Here is a 15,926-nt window from a genome sequence, read left to right on the forward strand (position 1 = left end):
TAAGAGTTAATTTTTTCAAGGTGTTAGTGGGTTGGTGTAAGTAGGAATGAAAACCCTAATGTGGTGACTAGGGTGAAATTTTTAGCACCGGAGCACAAAGACATGAATGTGCCAAAAAGACACCAGTAATTTATGCTTTTGTGAGAGCTTTTATACCTATTTTGGTAGGAAAGTACTTTCCCATATGACAAGGCTTTTTCACCTTGAAAAGCCGTCTCCCTAGAAAGCTTTTCAACTATCACCTCAAGGATTCACAAAAGACCCAAATTTGAAGTTCATGAAAAATATAGAAAAGAAAAGAACCACATGGAGAGCAATAAAAGATATATCAAAGGGTCTTTGTTTGTGCACTACAGACTTTTGAAGTCCATAAGTGGTCCTGTTTACAATCTACAAAATGGATTCAGATTAAATGGCAGAAAACTGTCATACAAGACCAGCTATCAATTGATTCAGGCCTTATTGGATTATTAAATGCCCCTTGATGATGAAGAGCAGTCCATGGGATCAAAGATCAAAAGAGAAAACAATGGAAGAACATAATGTTTATGCAGCAGACATGATGCACTCAATTGCCTGTTTGCAGATTCCAGTCATTGTTGCCTCAGGGCCATAGACCTGAAAAAAAACAAATATATCTTAGACAAAACTATGCCAATTTGAACCCTTACAAGAAAGAAAAGAAAAGAATGAAAGACAAAGTACTGAAAGAAAAGGGCTCTTTGGTCATCTAGCTTGATAGCTTCGCAAGCAAGGTTTGCACGTACAGTTTCCACCTTTTTGGCTTTAAGAACAAAATCAGAGCAAAGGTTTGACACCCTTGCATGCATGCAACAGAACATTTGAGTCTATTTTGTGTATGAACGCACACACAGCATGGTAACCAAAAGGACTCAGATGCATCTCATTTGTGCTCATTTCTTGACACACTTTTAGCACAAATTTTCTATTCAAAGCAAGAAGATTTCCAACATTTTTTATGAGACCACAATGTAATTTCAATTTTCACCAGAAACCCATAATCGGGTCTGAGCAAAATAAAGCAATCACGTGGTCAATTTTACCTCAAGGGGAACTCCAAGCTCTTCCCCAAGAACTCGCATCCTTGCTAACCCCGTCTGATAATTAGGACCACCTCTACGAACATAAACATGCATTCGTGATGCTTTCAGCTTTGCTTCCTGCAAATGATACCCCCTGTTTATAGTGACAAAATTACATCATAGGGCATAAATATCCAATAGTAAATGCTACCCGCACCTTCTCCCTCAATGCCCTGATTATGCCATTGAACGTGGCAGCAACATCAGTAAAGTTTGCAATGCCCCCACCAATCAAGAGTGCCCTTTTCCGACCATCAGGATCAGATGTAGCGCACTTCAAAATGTCAAAAGAGTTTAGCATTCAGGATACAGAAGTTATCACAAATATGTCTTTATGTATGAATGCATGCGTGTATAAAAAATTTCAAAAGAACAAAGAACAGAAAAAACCAACCCAGATTTCTCAAGCACCTAGATCTACTATCCATCATATGGACATATTGCGTTCACTAAAAAAAGTGGACTCATTTTGGACCACTTTTTGCGTGATATATATGAGAATGTGTGCAAAATTTGGGGTCCAACAAACTACTCTAACTCCAACAGGCTTATTCTACATTATAAACTTGTGAGCATATGCATGTGCATATATATATGGAAAAACAATCAAATTAGAGCCTATCTAAAAAATTTCACTCGAAGGGGTTGTTTTGATGCCCAAATATCCTCAAATTGATCATCTCAACATCAAGATGCATGGACACGAGAAAAAAATGGATTTAAAGTTCTGGAAATAGTACATCTTGTAACGCATTTTTGGATTGTCAATTTTCAAGATTTTTAAGCTTTTATAGATCTACTCGATCTACACTATTTTTGAAGCTTTAAATTTTATAATTAAAGATGAAAATATATTTTAAGGCTATTAAAAAGATTTCCAGTATTGAAATCGCATTTCTTGATACTATTTGAAGGTGCACTTTACTTTGATTGTTTAGAGCCTCGGCTCTATACAAACCGACCTGATATATATATAAAAGAAGCCACTACGCAATGCCTATGAGCAAAAATGAACAGTGTTTTCGTCAATAGGCTCGGCGCTGTCTGAGGATTAAAGACCGCCATAAACCTAGCAAGTCCGTGGCGGTACCCACATCACGGACATAGCATGCCAATGGCGGTCAAAAAACACGTGGAAACCACCACAGACCACACACCGTCCGTTGTGGCTCCGTTTAATAAATCGCCATGGACATGACCGCCAAGGACATAACATGTTCGTGGTGGGGAGAAACATTGTTCAAAATCGCTTATAGGCATGTTTAAGAGTTTTCATATATATATATATATATATATATATATATATATATATATATATATATATATATATATATATATATATATATATATATATATATATATGGGTTATGTTAGGGTGCTCACACTATAGAGTAATTTATAATTGTACTCAACAAATTTTGGGCACTTATATACCCTTGTTTTGTACATGGAGTATTTTTTTTAGTAAGGATATTTTTGGTTATTAGAAGGATGTGACATCATCTACATAGTATGACATCACCCACATGGAGCACACTAGTGGCAATTAATGCTCCATATGGGTGATGTCACACCCCATGTAGATGATGATGTCACACCCTCCTAATGACCAAAAATACCTTTTCTAAAAATATGCTCCAAGTACAAAACAAAGGTATATTAGTGTCCAAAATTTGTTGAGTATAATTATAAAACACTCTATAGTGTGAGCACTTTAATATAACTCTCTCTCTCTCTCTCTCTCTCTCTCTCTCTCTCTCTCTCTATATATATATATATATATATATATATATATATATATATATATATATATATATATATATATATATATATATATATATATATATATATATATATATGGGTGTAGTTGGCATACGGACGCCTCCGTAGGCGTAGAGGTACGTTGCCCTTCAAATACATGGGTGCAGTTGGCATACGGACGCCTCCGTAGGTGTAGAGGTACGGTGCCCTTCAAATTTTATCATGGTATATATTTTTGATGTAAAATGTTATTAGGATTATCTCAAAATTTATTTTTACATCTAATTATAAAATTGTAAATTTAAAAAATGGTTAAAATCAAGTAGATCTATAAACATGTGAAAATATTGAAAATGGACTGTGCAGATAATATGTTTTAAAATGCACTATTTTTAAGACTTAAAATCTTTGTAATTTTCATAGTCATATATCTCGATGTCGAGATGATCAATTAAAGGGTTTTTCAACATTAAAACTACCTTTTCCGATGGATTTTTGAGGGGCACCGTAGTTCTACATTATAAGGTAGCATTCTTATATAAAATTTTTCCTATATATATATATATATAGGAAAACACTACAAAATGCCTATAGGTGAAGCTCTACAGTACTTCACCTACGGTTTTATCACCGTTCAAAGTTTATCATATGGTCAGAGATGTCGGATAGTGTTTGAATTTTTATATATTTTTTTACAAATCATAATGATCTGAAATTTTGTATGTGTGTGCGCCTTAGTGAGATGCACATGAATAAAATATAAAACAAATAATTTAAATGATAAAAATTACACAAAATACCCCTATAAAGTTTCAGGGGTAATTTCATTATTTTATTTTATGACTAATTTTTTCTAATATTTTATTTTGGTGCGACTTGGTCATATGTACACACGTCCCAAATTTTGGATAAATCTGATTAGTACAAAAATTATAAAAATTCAAACACTACCGAAAAACTGTGACAGTGTGATGAACTTTGGACAGTGATTAGGTGTAGGTGAAGTACTGTAGAACTTCACCCATAGGGGTTTTGTAGATGCTTCCATATATATATATATATATATATATATATATATATATATATATATATATATATATATATATATATATATATAAAGAGAGAGAGAGAGAGAGAGAGAGAGAGAGAGAGAGAGAGAGAGAGAGAGAGAGGGAGGCAAAGCTGATGTCAAAATTTTGTCAATTAAGGCATTCTTACATCAATAACGACTCTGGCATACTGCAACACCTCTTCTTCATTGGGAGCACCACTATATTCTGCATAGTTCCCAAGCTCTGAGGCATAGCCCAAGTCTCCAACCTGAATAGTGCAGAATAACATGAACTTTAAAATTACAGTATGTGAATCAATGTGCACAGTTATTTGCATTTTCAGCTAACAGTATACATTGAACATATTTTAACGTAATATTTTCTAAAAGTTCAAAAAAGTAACATAAGAAACAGTAGACAGTGATCAGGATCCAGTGTGAAAACAAAGTAATGAGGCCTACAAGCAGGAAGTAGGTTACAAGCTTACAGTATCTGCATAAATTACACTTGCACCTCCTCCAGCTACCATTGTCCAAATGCGCCCTTTCGGATTCAATACAGTGAACTTCAGAGAGGCGCTAGTCTGCAAACAAAACAAGACACATGAAGTAAATACCTTCTATAAGCATCAACATGGATAGAATGGATGAGTTCAAAGTTTAACTCAGCTCGCTCATATATTAAAAGAACAATACAAGGAAACCATAAAGCCAATGTTAAACCTTTTTCTATAAAAGCCAAATGATTAGGTCTTGCAGAAGAACTTATTGAACTGGCAGTCTGGCACATTCAAATAGTAGTTTTTATGAGATCTCTCTAGGAGCGGCCAAGCACGTGCGTTTGCAGCAAAAAAGAAAAGAAAAGGAGGGAATAGTCAAATAACTTACAGTTCCATCAAATCTAAAAGCCTCAGATTTACAATAAATATAACTGATGAAGTGAGGAACTTTGTAAACAATTAAACATGAAATGTAATTAAAATAGTTAGAAAAGATAAACACTATTGTGGACCTTCTCAATAAGAAAGAATAATATCGAGACAAACTTAAAACTTTGAGAAATCTTATACCTAATCAATGTTCAAAAAAGCGCAGGCAGGCGCCTAGGCATCCGCCCAGGAACAGGGGATCCACCCCAAAAACAAACCCCTGCCAACCCCCCCCAATTTCCCCCAAACAAAAAGGACTAAGGAGTTCTTAGGGCAGGGTTTTAGGCCTTTGGGGGGTTTTTAAGGCAATTTTAGAGCCCCAAATCCCTCGTGAGAAAGAGGAAACTTAATATTACATAGTCATAGAATGGATATACATATACAAAGAGCAAAGAGATTGTAAGACATCAAAATGCTTGAAATCCAAATTGTAAAAGTAAAAAGTAAATAATAGAATATCAAAACATGACATATTGTACATAAAAGGAATCAGTTATTCATAAAAGAATTCCATATAGGCCCAGTTCATCGTCCAAATGAGGAAAAATTCAATCCATCACAAAAAAAATCAATCTTTCAATTACAAACATGTAAATATATGATAAAACAAGAAAAAATAAAAGAACAAATATGATTCACAACATAATACGTTATAACAAAAAAATTCAGAACTATTATTCAAAGATGATAATGCTCTAAAAATATCAAAATCAAAACGATGTCGGCCCAAACCTTGTCTATTGGGTCGCCTAAAGTCCTCAAAATAGACCACTAGAAGCTCCAAAAAACTACCACGAACTATTGCCTTTGTTTTCAAAAGAAATTGAAAAACTAAAAAATTTATCGATCTTTTGATACCTCACATATTCGAGGTTTTTAGGGAGTTTTTATCTCTCTAGAAGCCAAGAATTAGGTTGTGGGGGTTTAGAATGCCCCTGAAAACCCTTTTCCCATCTTTTTAAGGGGGGAAATTAGTAAATTGACCTTGGCCCAAGGCATTTTTCCGCCCTCGACAAGTTGCATTGAGGCGATCGCTTGACTAAACCTCCTAGGCAGGTAACGCCGCCACCTAGGCAGGCACCTAGATGCAAGCCGCCTAGGCATTTTGGCCGTTCATCCAAATAGGCGGCCGGGCGGCTGAATTTTCGAACATTGTACCAAAGGTTCTGATTAGATAAGGAAAATAATCCAATTCTAGAACAAAGCTATGTTCAAAAATTCATCCGCCTAGCCACCAGCCAAAATGCCAAGGCGCTGCCTAGGAATAGCTTGGCCAAGGGCGGAAAAAGGCCCTCAGCCACAAGCAAAAAAGCATTTTTTTTCCCCCCTAAAAAAGGAGGGAAATGAGTTTTGGGGGGCAATCTAACCCCCAAAAAGGTGTAAGCCCCCTTAATAAACTTGTTGAGGGGCATATAGGTTTTGGGATTATATCATTGATATTTGGCTGCTCTAGCAGAAACTAAAGGTTAATTGGGAGTAATTAATAGTTAATTTGAAGAATTGCCTTGTGATTTCCATTGATTATTTCAGAAAGATGGCTTCTTTTACTCTTTAAACGTGATTTTGAAATAATCTTTGGTGATAAAAAGGCCCAATCCTGATGATATGTTGTACTAAGTGTGCAAGGGACCCTCACAAATTAGGGTTAGGTGCATGTTTTGGTTAGATGGGAGATTAATTATAAGAAAATTAAGAAATTTCGCTAAACCCTACAAAAAATTATAAGAAATTCGACTGTAGATCAGTGCAATATATGGTTTCATATTATGTAACAAAGAATTTGTGTGAAAAGTAAAATAAATGTGTATATTCCTTCATGTATATATTTGAAGTTACTGGAATATTGTTGTTTGAAATAAATAGACTATGGCGCAAAAACAAAAATGTCTATGTCTCAAATAAATAGACTATAGCCAAGGTGTAACAGACGCCTACCCCCACGAACGCATTTCTGAGCGCCCGCCTAGGCGGCCCGGATCCCAAAATCGCCTAGGCGGGCACCTCTGCCTTCTTGAAAATTGGGCAAAAATATGCAACAAAACATTCAATTTACAAAATGCATAAAGGCATGGCCATAAATACAACTCCCCAATGACCATGGCATAACATTCAAGTCATCTGCTACTCATTACGTTGCATTAGCACATGAAAATAGGCACAATTAATCTTTATAAGCACCAGCTAGCATGGAAATGACATTACCTTTTCATCCAAACCATGAATAAAGCTTTCTGTTGGACTCAACACTCTTCCAAAAGGTAATGGGAACTCCACATTGCCCCACCTAGAAAGTAAATGAATGTGCCAATACAAATAAATTACTTTTCTTTATAGGAGAAACTTATTACTTGATTAAAAAGAAAATTACTCCCCTATAAGGAAAAATCACTATTGTTGATCAGGAAGAATGAGTACTTCTTGAAATTCTTGAAGGCAGCAGTATCATCCAACTCTCCTCGCATATCCAGAGGGTATGGTGCCCCATTGACCAAAGTAAATGGGTTCATCTCAAGGAAAGTGAAGTCCAGGTCTAACATACAGATAAATCATTTCATTCCACAGCCAGTAATACTAACTTAACTTGTGACAATAAAATCATGTGATACTCACCTTGAAATATGGCAAAGACACCCTTTATGAAGTCTCCAATTGTGCCTCGAATCTGAGTCAAGAGAAATATGACATCCCTATTACATAAGTGTATCGGGACATGTGACAGGCATAACCAACATAAGTAAAACATGAAAATAATGATCCTAAATCTAGCTAATCCTAAAAAACTTGTGGTTGCTATAAGCCTCACTACAAGCGAAAATAAAAAACACCAGTTTATTTTTAATTATAAGAACTGTGGAGTAACCTATGCCGATGACTGAAACAACAAAACTGTTTCTAGTTTATTTGCGGTCTGCATAGAAGAGTATAGATGTAACTGAAAAGCATTCAATCCAACAATATAATTCAAAGATTAATAAATTTAGAAATGTAAGAATAAATGAAAAACCATTAATAAAGGCAGACCTCCAAAGGCAGAGTTGCAATTAGTGGAGCACAGGCTTCAGGTGTCATTGACTTTTCGGTTGGGAGAAAGATTGTTTTAACCTGTATGATCCAAAGAACAGAATTGAAATATAATTACCATCAAATAGTTTTAAAAAACACAATTAAAAAGCACTAATTAATGATGATTAAAGAATGAGTCATGAATAACTGTAACTAATGAAATAATAGAATCTGAGGGCCGTGAACCATATGAGATTCACTGAAAGGATAAATTCAAGACAGGTAAAAGGTCACACTGAGTAGCACTTAAAAAACTAAACAGATTTTGGTCGAAACATATTGAGTTTCTTGAAAGGAAAAACATTTGCAGCATTGATTAGAAAAAGTAACATTCGCCAACTGTCCAAGGTTCTCCAAGGAACAAAAAAAATAACACATAAAACTCTTTCCACAGACTAGGTATACCTTGTCCCAGTTCTCTTCAATTTCAATTCCACCACATTCCGAGAAACTCACTGTACATCCAAGCCTCTCAGAGACAATTGAAAGGTAAAACTCTTGGGTGTGAGGAACAAATGGTTCTACAATAAATGTGGTAATTGGTGCCTTGCAACCCCCCATCTCCACCTGTGAATATTTCAAAGTTAACAGTGCTCACTGAGAAACCACATTTTCACAAGGACCAAGTTCTTCAATGTTTTAAGTCCCAAACTACAGCGCATAATGGAAAGGACAATTTTCACTCGCCCACATTTTCTAAGTGGAAAATGGATAGGTGCTTAAATAAGTTTAAAAGATCACTTATAATGTGTATTTTGCCCATGCATTTCCACATTAGTGGTCTGGTTTACATGAATGAAATGTATTTATCTGCAGAACACTGGCAAAACATTGTGACATAATGTGAATGAACACAAGAACAAAGGATTTTCTCAATAAACACAAATCACGCACAGCTAACAAAATCTACAGGATTTTGCCTTGAATAATTGTAGTTTAACCCGAATAATTAATCGTCCATAATTGTAAGAGATAACATCGACATGTTAGAGGCGTTGTTCTAATTCCAATCTGAAAGTTTAAAATTGAGAGAAGTTATATCAAGAAAGAAACAGAGAGAGTAAGTACCTCTTTACCAAGGCGTTCTTTGACAAAAGCTGCAACTTGAGCTAGATCGAGGTTAAGTGCGACCAATCCACTCTTCCCCCTCTTCCCAAACAACATATCAGGCTTCACGACAAGCTTGGTGGAGGAAAGCCATGGCTCTTTGTCCGTAATTTCTGTGAAATCTGTTGATTCGGTGACCTAGCAAACACCAAAATTTAGGTTATATATAAAACGCTAAGATTTTGATCAATCAGAGATGTACCTGAGCAGAGCGGATCCCGATTTCAATTTCAGAAATTCTCTTCAAATGCTCTTTCAATAAGCGTTTAGAGTCGTACTCCCTGATCTTCTTCCTAGCCATTGGTCACCTTGAATCGAGGAGGAGAGAGATCAATTCCAGAGGAAGAAGAAAAAGTTAAAGGCAGTAGTAGTACGCTGAAAATTATGATAAGGCGAACGGAGTTGGTGATATTATTATTACCAGCCACCGGAAGTTCAAAGGTCAGAAGAAGGGATGGTGAGAGGTTATCATGAGTAATGTAATGGGGAGATGATCACAAGTTGGTGGGCGAGCTAACTACCCACACCACCACCATTAGAACTAGGTAATGAATTTATGAATGGAGAAAATTGTTTGGTGCTTCCAGCCCACACCTCTTACTATGCGGGCTTGGAGATCTACTCCATCCACCCAAATATAAAATAATAAAAGTGCAGATCTACACCATAAATTATAGACTTTCAAAAAAAAAAAAAAAAAAATCAACGGTTCAAATACTTTCTCCAAAAACTATTATTTTTAGTTTTTAAAATTTATTTATTTTTACATATTAATAATCCACATTTTAAAAATTATATATTGCCCGTAAATTACGATTAAATTCTATGCTCACATTTCTATACGTGAGTTTGTATCCTTAGTTAAAAGATCTTCAAAAATTTCTTTATTATTGCTCGGTTTTGGCTAGAGTCTCGGAACGACTTGGCTCGACTCAACTTATATAGGCTTGGCTAAGCTCAACTCGGCTAACTCAAATTATAAAGGAATTGTTTCATCGGGCTGGATCACATTTCTACATATGTGGCCTAGAAAGTGTAAATTATCCATCTTAAAGGTGCATGCAAGTAGGTGTTCCATTTAAAAACAATGGAAACTAACAGTCCGAATGTTTTTTTACTAAAAATGTTATTTCTTTTTTTAAAATCTATTGATTTTTTCATATTCATGGTCTCCATGTTAGAGATTACATGTCTTTAAAAATTAAATCCTAAAAGAGGCCCGTATTTCTACATGTGCGGGCTTGGCCGCATAGAAACCGGGTCCAATTATAGCCTCTCTTTGGAATATTTGGAAGAGAGAAAGTTGAGAATATTTGAAGATCGAGCTCGAGACCTCCCCACTTTACGCACTGTTAGTTAGAGATCTGCTGTGACTTGGGCCTATGCATCTCTCTCGTTGACTGCGGCACCTAACCTACTCTTCTTTCTCATTCAAAAACTTTCTATCGGTCTATCCTTCATCGGGGTCTGGACGAAGCCACCTAATGGCTGGTTCAAACTTAATTTGATGACAATGTTAAGGGGCTGCGGTCTGGTTTTGGTAGCCTCCTTCGGGACCATACTGGTTGTACAATTTGGTCTTACTCTGACATGCTGCATCCTTACAAGATCAATGAAGTTGAGCTTTGGGTCTTGAAGATGAGTGTGTCCAGACTCAACCAGATGCACCAGAAGGTTATTGTGCCAATGTTATTTGTGGTGTCTGAAGCTAGGTCTCACTCCTTAGAGGCTTACTATTGTCATGGATGAAATTCTTTTATTTTTAAAGGGACGTGAACTTTCATTTCTTCATGTTCATCGTGGCTCCTACTTTGATGCGGATTCCCTAGCTAAATTGGTTACTTATATTGTTTCAACCTCCTAGTGCTGATCTCCCTTTTTCATTTTTTTCTTTCCTTTCTTTTTTTCTCTTTTCACTCGCGTAACCTTTCGTTATCTTAATGAATAGTACACTCCCTCACAAAAAAAAAAAAAAAACTAAAAACTAAAAACTTACCATTTGGACATTTTAAAAAGGGTGCCATTGGCTTACGGATGCATCCGTAGGTATAGAGGTAAAGTGCACCTTCAAAAATTTTCATGGTACATAATTTTGATGTAAAATGTTCTTAGGTTTATCTCAAAATCTATTTTTATATCTAATCAAAATCTATTTTATATCTAATAATAAAATTTGAAATTTCCAAAATAGTTAAAATCAAGTAGTCTATAAACATATAAAAATCTTGAAAATGGACGGTGTAGATAATATATTATAAAATGAACTATTTCTGAGACTTAAAATCTTTTTATTTTTCATAGTCATACATTTCGATGTCGAAATGATCAATCAAAGGGTTTTCAACATTAAAACTACCTTTTCCGATGGATTTTTTAGGGGCATCCGTAGTTCTACATTATAAGGTTGCATCCTTATATAAACTTTTTCTGTGAGGACCCAAATTTTTCAGCTTTTTGGGTAGTTACCGTATGTGTAAGGATAAACCGCCATGCGTGTAAATACCAATCGCCGAGCGTGAAAGAGGGCGAACCGCCGTGTACGTAAGGATCAACCGTTGTGTGTGAAGTATGAAGTCGTTGTGCGTGTGTAACCGCCGTGCATGAAGTAAAAAGCTGCCGTGCGTGAAATATGAAGCCGTCGTGGGTATGTAGCTGCCGTGCGTGTGGGGAACTTGGAACTCTTTGGTGCGGGTAAGTGGATTTAGCATTCATGCTTCCATGAATTTGATTATGTAGTATGGAATCCAAGTATAAAAATGTATGAAATTGTAAAAATGGGGTGGATGTATGTGATTATGCTAGAATGAGCCCTGATTTTTCAAGACTGTAACTCTTATTTACATGATAGATTGAGTATTGAAAATATTTCTGTTGGTTATAAAAATTGGTGGGAAAGCACCTTTGTGAATCTAGTTTAAGATGAAAAAGACTTTGTATTAATGCCTATTTTGGTTTGGAAGTTATTATTCTTCTTTGAAGTATGCCAAAAATTGAAAATGAAATTCCAGAAACTGTGCATGTTGTTATGTTGGATTTTCATTAGCCAAATCATGTCCAAATGAGCCCAAGTAATTTTAAATGAAAGATGGGTAAGTTTACTTCAAAAATGATTTTGGAATCAGGTCGAAATTCCTTATGTATTGGAGATCGCGTTCCTTTTTCTATGAGGATGTCACTATTGTAGTCGCAGGAATTTTCAGAAATCTTATACGTTTTTATAATAATCTGTTTGTTGACCAAAATGTCTCTGATTGAGCCTAAACCAGTTTTAAAATAAAGATGAAAGTCTAGTTTTAAATTAGTTTTGGAACTATGACCAAATTCTTTATGGACGGGGAGTTATGCCCGATTTTCTAAGGGACTATCGCAATGAAGTTTTTGTTCCTTTGTAAATTATTGAATAGACATGGTTGTAATAAGACATGTTTCCGGAGTAGAGAACGCTTATGAATTAGTGAATGCTTATGAATTAGAGAATGCTTATGAATTATTGACTATGCATGGTTGAAATAAGTCATGCCCACGAGGTAGTGCATGATTATGAAATGTTAAATGTGCATGGTTGTAATAAGACATGCCTATCTCGATAATGTTGAATGTGCATGGTTGCAATAAGATATGCCTATGTGATAGTGAATGCTTATGAACTGTTAAATGTGCATGGTTGCAATAAGACATGCCTATGTGATAGTGAATGCTTATGAATTGTTAAATATGCATGGTTGTAATAAGACATGCCTATGTGGTAGTGAATGCTTATGAAAGGTTAAATGTGCATGGTTGTAATAAGATATGCCTATGTGATAGTGAATGCTTATGAACTGTTAAATGTGCATGGTTGCAATAAGACATGCCTATGTGATTGTGAATGCTTATGAGCTGTTAAATATGCATGGTTGTAATAAGACATGCCTATGTGACAAGAAGAGGTGCATGATTGTAATGAGACATGCATATGCGATAATGTTGAATATGTATGGTTGTAATATGACATGCTTTTGATGTGATATGAAACACTATGCAATGGGTCATCCATTGGTAGTGTGTTATGATATGAGAAGAAAGTTGTCCCGCCAGTGGAAATCTTTCCCTGATTCCCCATGATAAGACGGGAGTTGGGATGTGAATGTGAATATTTGGGAGGGTCGTGCCCCCCAAATCTATGCAGGCACTACGCATTGGGGTCTTCCAGTGGGCATTACGAAATGGGTCATCCATTTGTCATTGTCTTGCCTCTTGAGGGAGGGTTGAAGTCTTAAGTAACTGGATTGGCTTGGCCTGATTGATAAGGCTTCTACTTCGGGAGTAAGCGCTGTTAGGATTTCCTACAATTATATATATGATTGCCGGAATTATTAATCTGTTATTTTGATAGACTGTTAGTATGTGTGATGACTGCTATTCTGATATATGATTTTCCCTTATTCCATCATTGCAAAAGAATTATGATATATGGCTCCATGTTATGACACCTGTATGAAACTTGCAAATGAATACGAATAACTTTGTTTAGGCAGGAATGAATGATGCTTGATCTGCTTATTGGGCTTTGTAGCTCATCCCTTTGACTTTCTCCAATGTAGAGTGATAGTTCGCGGGACGAGGATGGACAGTAGGGGTGAACGTTTTGGTTGCTGAAGACCTGCACTTGATCAAGAGTCTTTTTAATTGTAGGTGTTAGATGGTCGTGGGTCATGTTGTTGTTTGAGTTGAAGCTATGTATTTTATCATTGGGCCTTTGGTGCCTTGGACATAATTGTAATATATTTTGGAATATATATATATATATGTTCAATATTTGTATGGTTGCGTTGAGAGTTTTTATTTTCTTTCATAGTTTGCTTTGATTATGACTTTCTGAAGCGTTGAGTGCACTCCCACCTCAGTGGCATTCGCTACCTTTGGTCGGCGTTCCGCACCCTACTGCCCTCCGGCTAGTCCGGCAGGACGGCTGAAGGCGGGGCTGTGACATTTTCCTTTTAAAAATTCCTACAAAAGAGGAAAATATTTATATAGCGAATGTGGCCCAAAAAAAAAAAAAAACCACTCACCATTCTTTGCCAAGTTCATCTAACATTTTTTCAAAAATCTCTCTAGAAATTTTTGCGAACTGTTTCTATATCCTCGAGGTATTAAAAAAATGAAGATTTGGGGTAGAGGGAATGAGTTTATGCGGGGCGGCTCTCATTCATGAATGCACAAGGAACATTCTAGAGTGGTAATCTGCCATCCTTTAGAGGCGTCCTGCCAAACTCGAATAAGCGGGAGTGGTAATCTGCCATCCTTCAAAGGCCTCATGCCAAACTCGAATGAGTGAGATGTGCTCCACATTGTAACGTTCTTCGTGGGGTGTTGGAGGCACGACATTCTAGAAATTTGCAGCAGACATAAGTATGACATCGCTTCCTTCTCCAATTCTTCCCGTCAATTTGAAAACCGGAAGCACTTTTAGGCATGTTCGGAGCTTGGCTTTTACCTTGTAGCCTGCACAAAAATTCAGGCTTCAGCTCCACCAAACCTACTGAGTTTCGAGATGCAACCCTTTTATGGGACAGAATCGTCGACTGCTTACGAACCCCATTTTTTAATCTGTTTATATATAATCTATACAAAAAAATTTGTGGATGTTCTGTTGGCACTCATAGAAATCCAGCTCGGCTTATAATGGCTCGGCTCAGCTCATATCGATTCTGCTCAGCTAAAATTGCTAAAATTTAGTTATAAGATAAACATTCATAGAGAAGCCGAGCCGAGCCGACATTATCCCACCTGAGACGAGCTGAGCCACACCGAGACATGCCGAGCCACGCCAAGCACTGATTAAAGCCGAGCTGAGTTCACTAAGTAGCTGGCCTAAAAGCCCAAAAAGAGATAATCGATAAAATTTTAAAAAATATATTAATATAAGAGTCATGAAAAAAATAAAAAAAATTAAATATGTATAATAGTACCGATATAAATCCTTATTTTTATCTTTTTCCAAAAAAAACTTCTTCCCTATGAGTTAATATTTTTGAAATTTAGTTTAAAAATAAGTACACTAACAATGGGAGTAAACTAAGAATCTTGATTTAATAATAAAAATTCCATCAAAAGTTTCAGCAATGAGTATGCTTTTTTAAAAAAATACAAGCAATATATTTCCCAAAAAAATTAATTAAAACAATAGTATATCTCAAAATAATAGGTAGAATTAGAAGAAGAGTAACTCAAAATTTTTTTGTTTTTCTATAAACTCATAATGTCCATATAAAGAGTTAGAAAAAGATTCAATGATACTAAAGATTTAGGTAGCTAGGAATTCAGTGCAAGATTCAAATTTTCTTAATCATTTTGTCATTTTTTTACTCATAGAGAAATTTTATATTTTATTATTTATTTTTTATTTCATTGGTGTATAAAATATAGCATTTTGGACGGACCACTATTTTACATAATTAGGTATTGGCTTTTTTTAATTAACTGCAGTCCTATATTGAGTTCGTTTTTTTGTTTTTTTTTTCTTTGAAAAATAATCTTATACCTTGGTTCACAGTTCTTGTTATTTGCTAATTAGTTCATTTTATACTCCAATAAATCTAAGATATGTTTTGTGTTGTGACAATAGAGTAAACATTATTGCTGGATTTCTTAAACGTTTCAAAGAAATATGGTCAAGTATTACTCTAATGACACTAGTAAGGCTATAAAATAATTGTTTTCTGATTTTAATATATTTTTACAATAGTTGCAAATCATAATCCTATATTGTGTCATTTTACCGATCCACTTTTTCACTACGTTTTTTTAACGAAATCCAAAATATTCACGATTCTACAACTTACCTCATTTTTTGGCGATCCATATTTTTTAACCGAATTTTTCTCTAACTTTTTGAAATAAAACTAATTTGTTACCACTATTTTGGTCTAC

At 35.4% G+C, this 15,926-nt stretch overlaps 1 protein-coding gene across 4 annotated transcripts; it reads right to left on the reverse strand.

Moving 5' to 3' along the window:
- Positions 1-309: 309 nt before the first annotated feature.
- LOC18430021 (ATP-citrate synthase alpha chain protein 2) lies at positions 310-9,548 on the reverse strand. 4 transcript variants are annotated; one of them, XM_006840190.4, is made up of 13 exons: positions 9,436-9,548; positions 9,217-9,322; positions 8,976-9,152; positions 8,313-8,474; positions 7,866-7,946; positions 7,455-7,506; positions 7,260-7,374; positions 7,047-7,128; positions 4,404-4,499; positions 4,083-4,184; positions 1,261-1,377; positions 1,065-1,181; positions 310-618 (listed from the first exon to the last, which is right to left on the reverse strand). In XM_006840190.4, exons 2-13 carry the CDS (start codon positions 9,313-9,315, stop codon positions 547-549), a joined length of 1,272 nt encoding a protein of 423 aa, XP_006840253.1. In that variant the 5' UTR covers positions 9,316-9,322; positions 9,436-9,548; the 3' UTR covers positions 310-546. The 4 variants fall into 4 exon arrangements, with proteins under 4 accessions (XP_006840253.1, XP_020520561.1, XP_020520560.1 ...); XM_020664902.2 differs by lacking the exon at positions 8,313-8,474; XM_020664901.2 differs by lacking the exon at positions 9,436-9,548 and having other exon boundaries at positions 9,217-9,400.
- Positions 9,549-15,926: the final 6,378 nt, after the last annotated feature.

Source organism: Amborella trichopoda, chromosome 2, assembly GCF_054954075.1.
Source record: "Amborella trichopoda isolate Santa Cruz 75 chromosome 2, AtrichopodaSantaCruz75HAP2 v2.0, whole genome shotgun sequence".
NCBI lineage: Eukaryota > Viridiplantae > Streptophyta > Magnoliopsida > Amborellales > Amborellaceae > Amborella > Amborella trichopoda.

Coding starts and splice junctions, on each gene's coding strand:
- LOC18430021 (XM_006840190.4), bottom strand. CDS start 9,315: ATGGCTAGGAAGAAGATCAGGGAGTACGACTCTAAACGCTTATTGAAA. Junction 7,375..7,454: donor TGTCTTTGCCATATTTCAAG/GTGAGTATCACA, acceptor TCTGTATGTTAG/ACCTGGACTTCACTTTCCTT. Junction 4,500..7,046: donor TTCATGGTTTGGATGAAAAG/GTAATGTCATTT, acceptor TTTTGTTTGCAG/ACTAGCGCCTCTCTGAAGTT.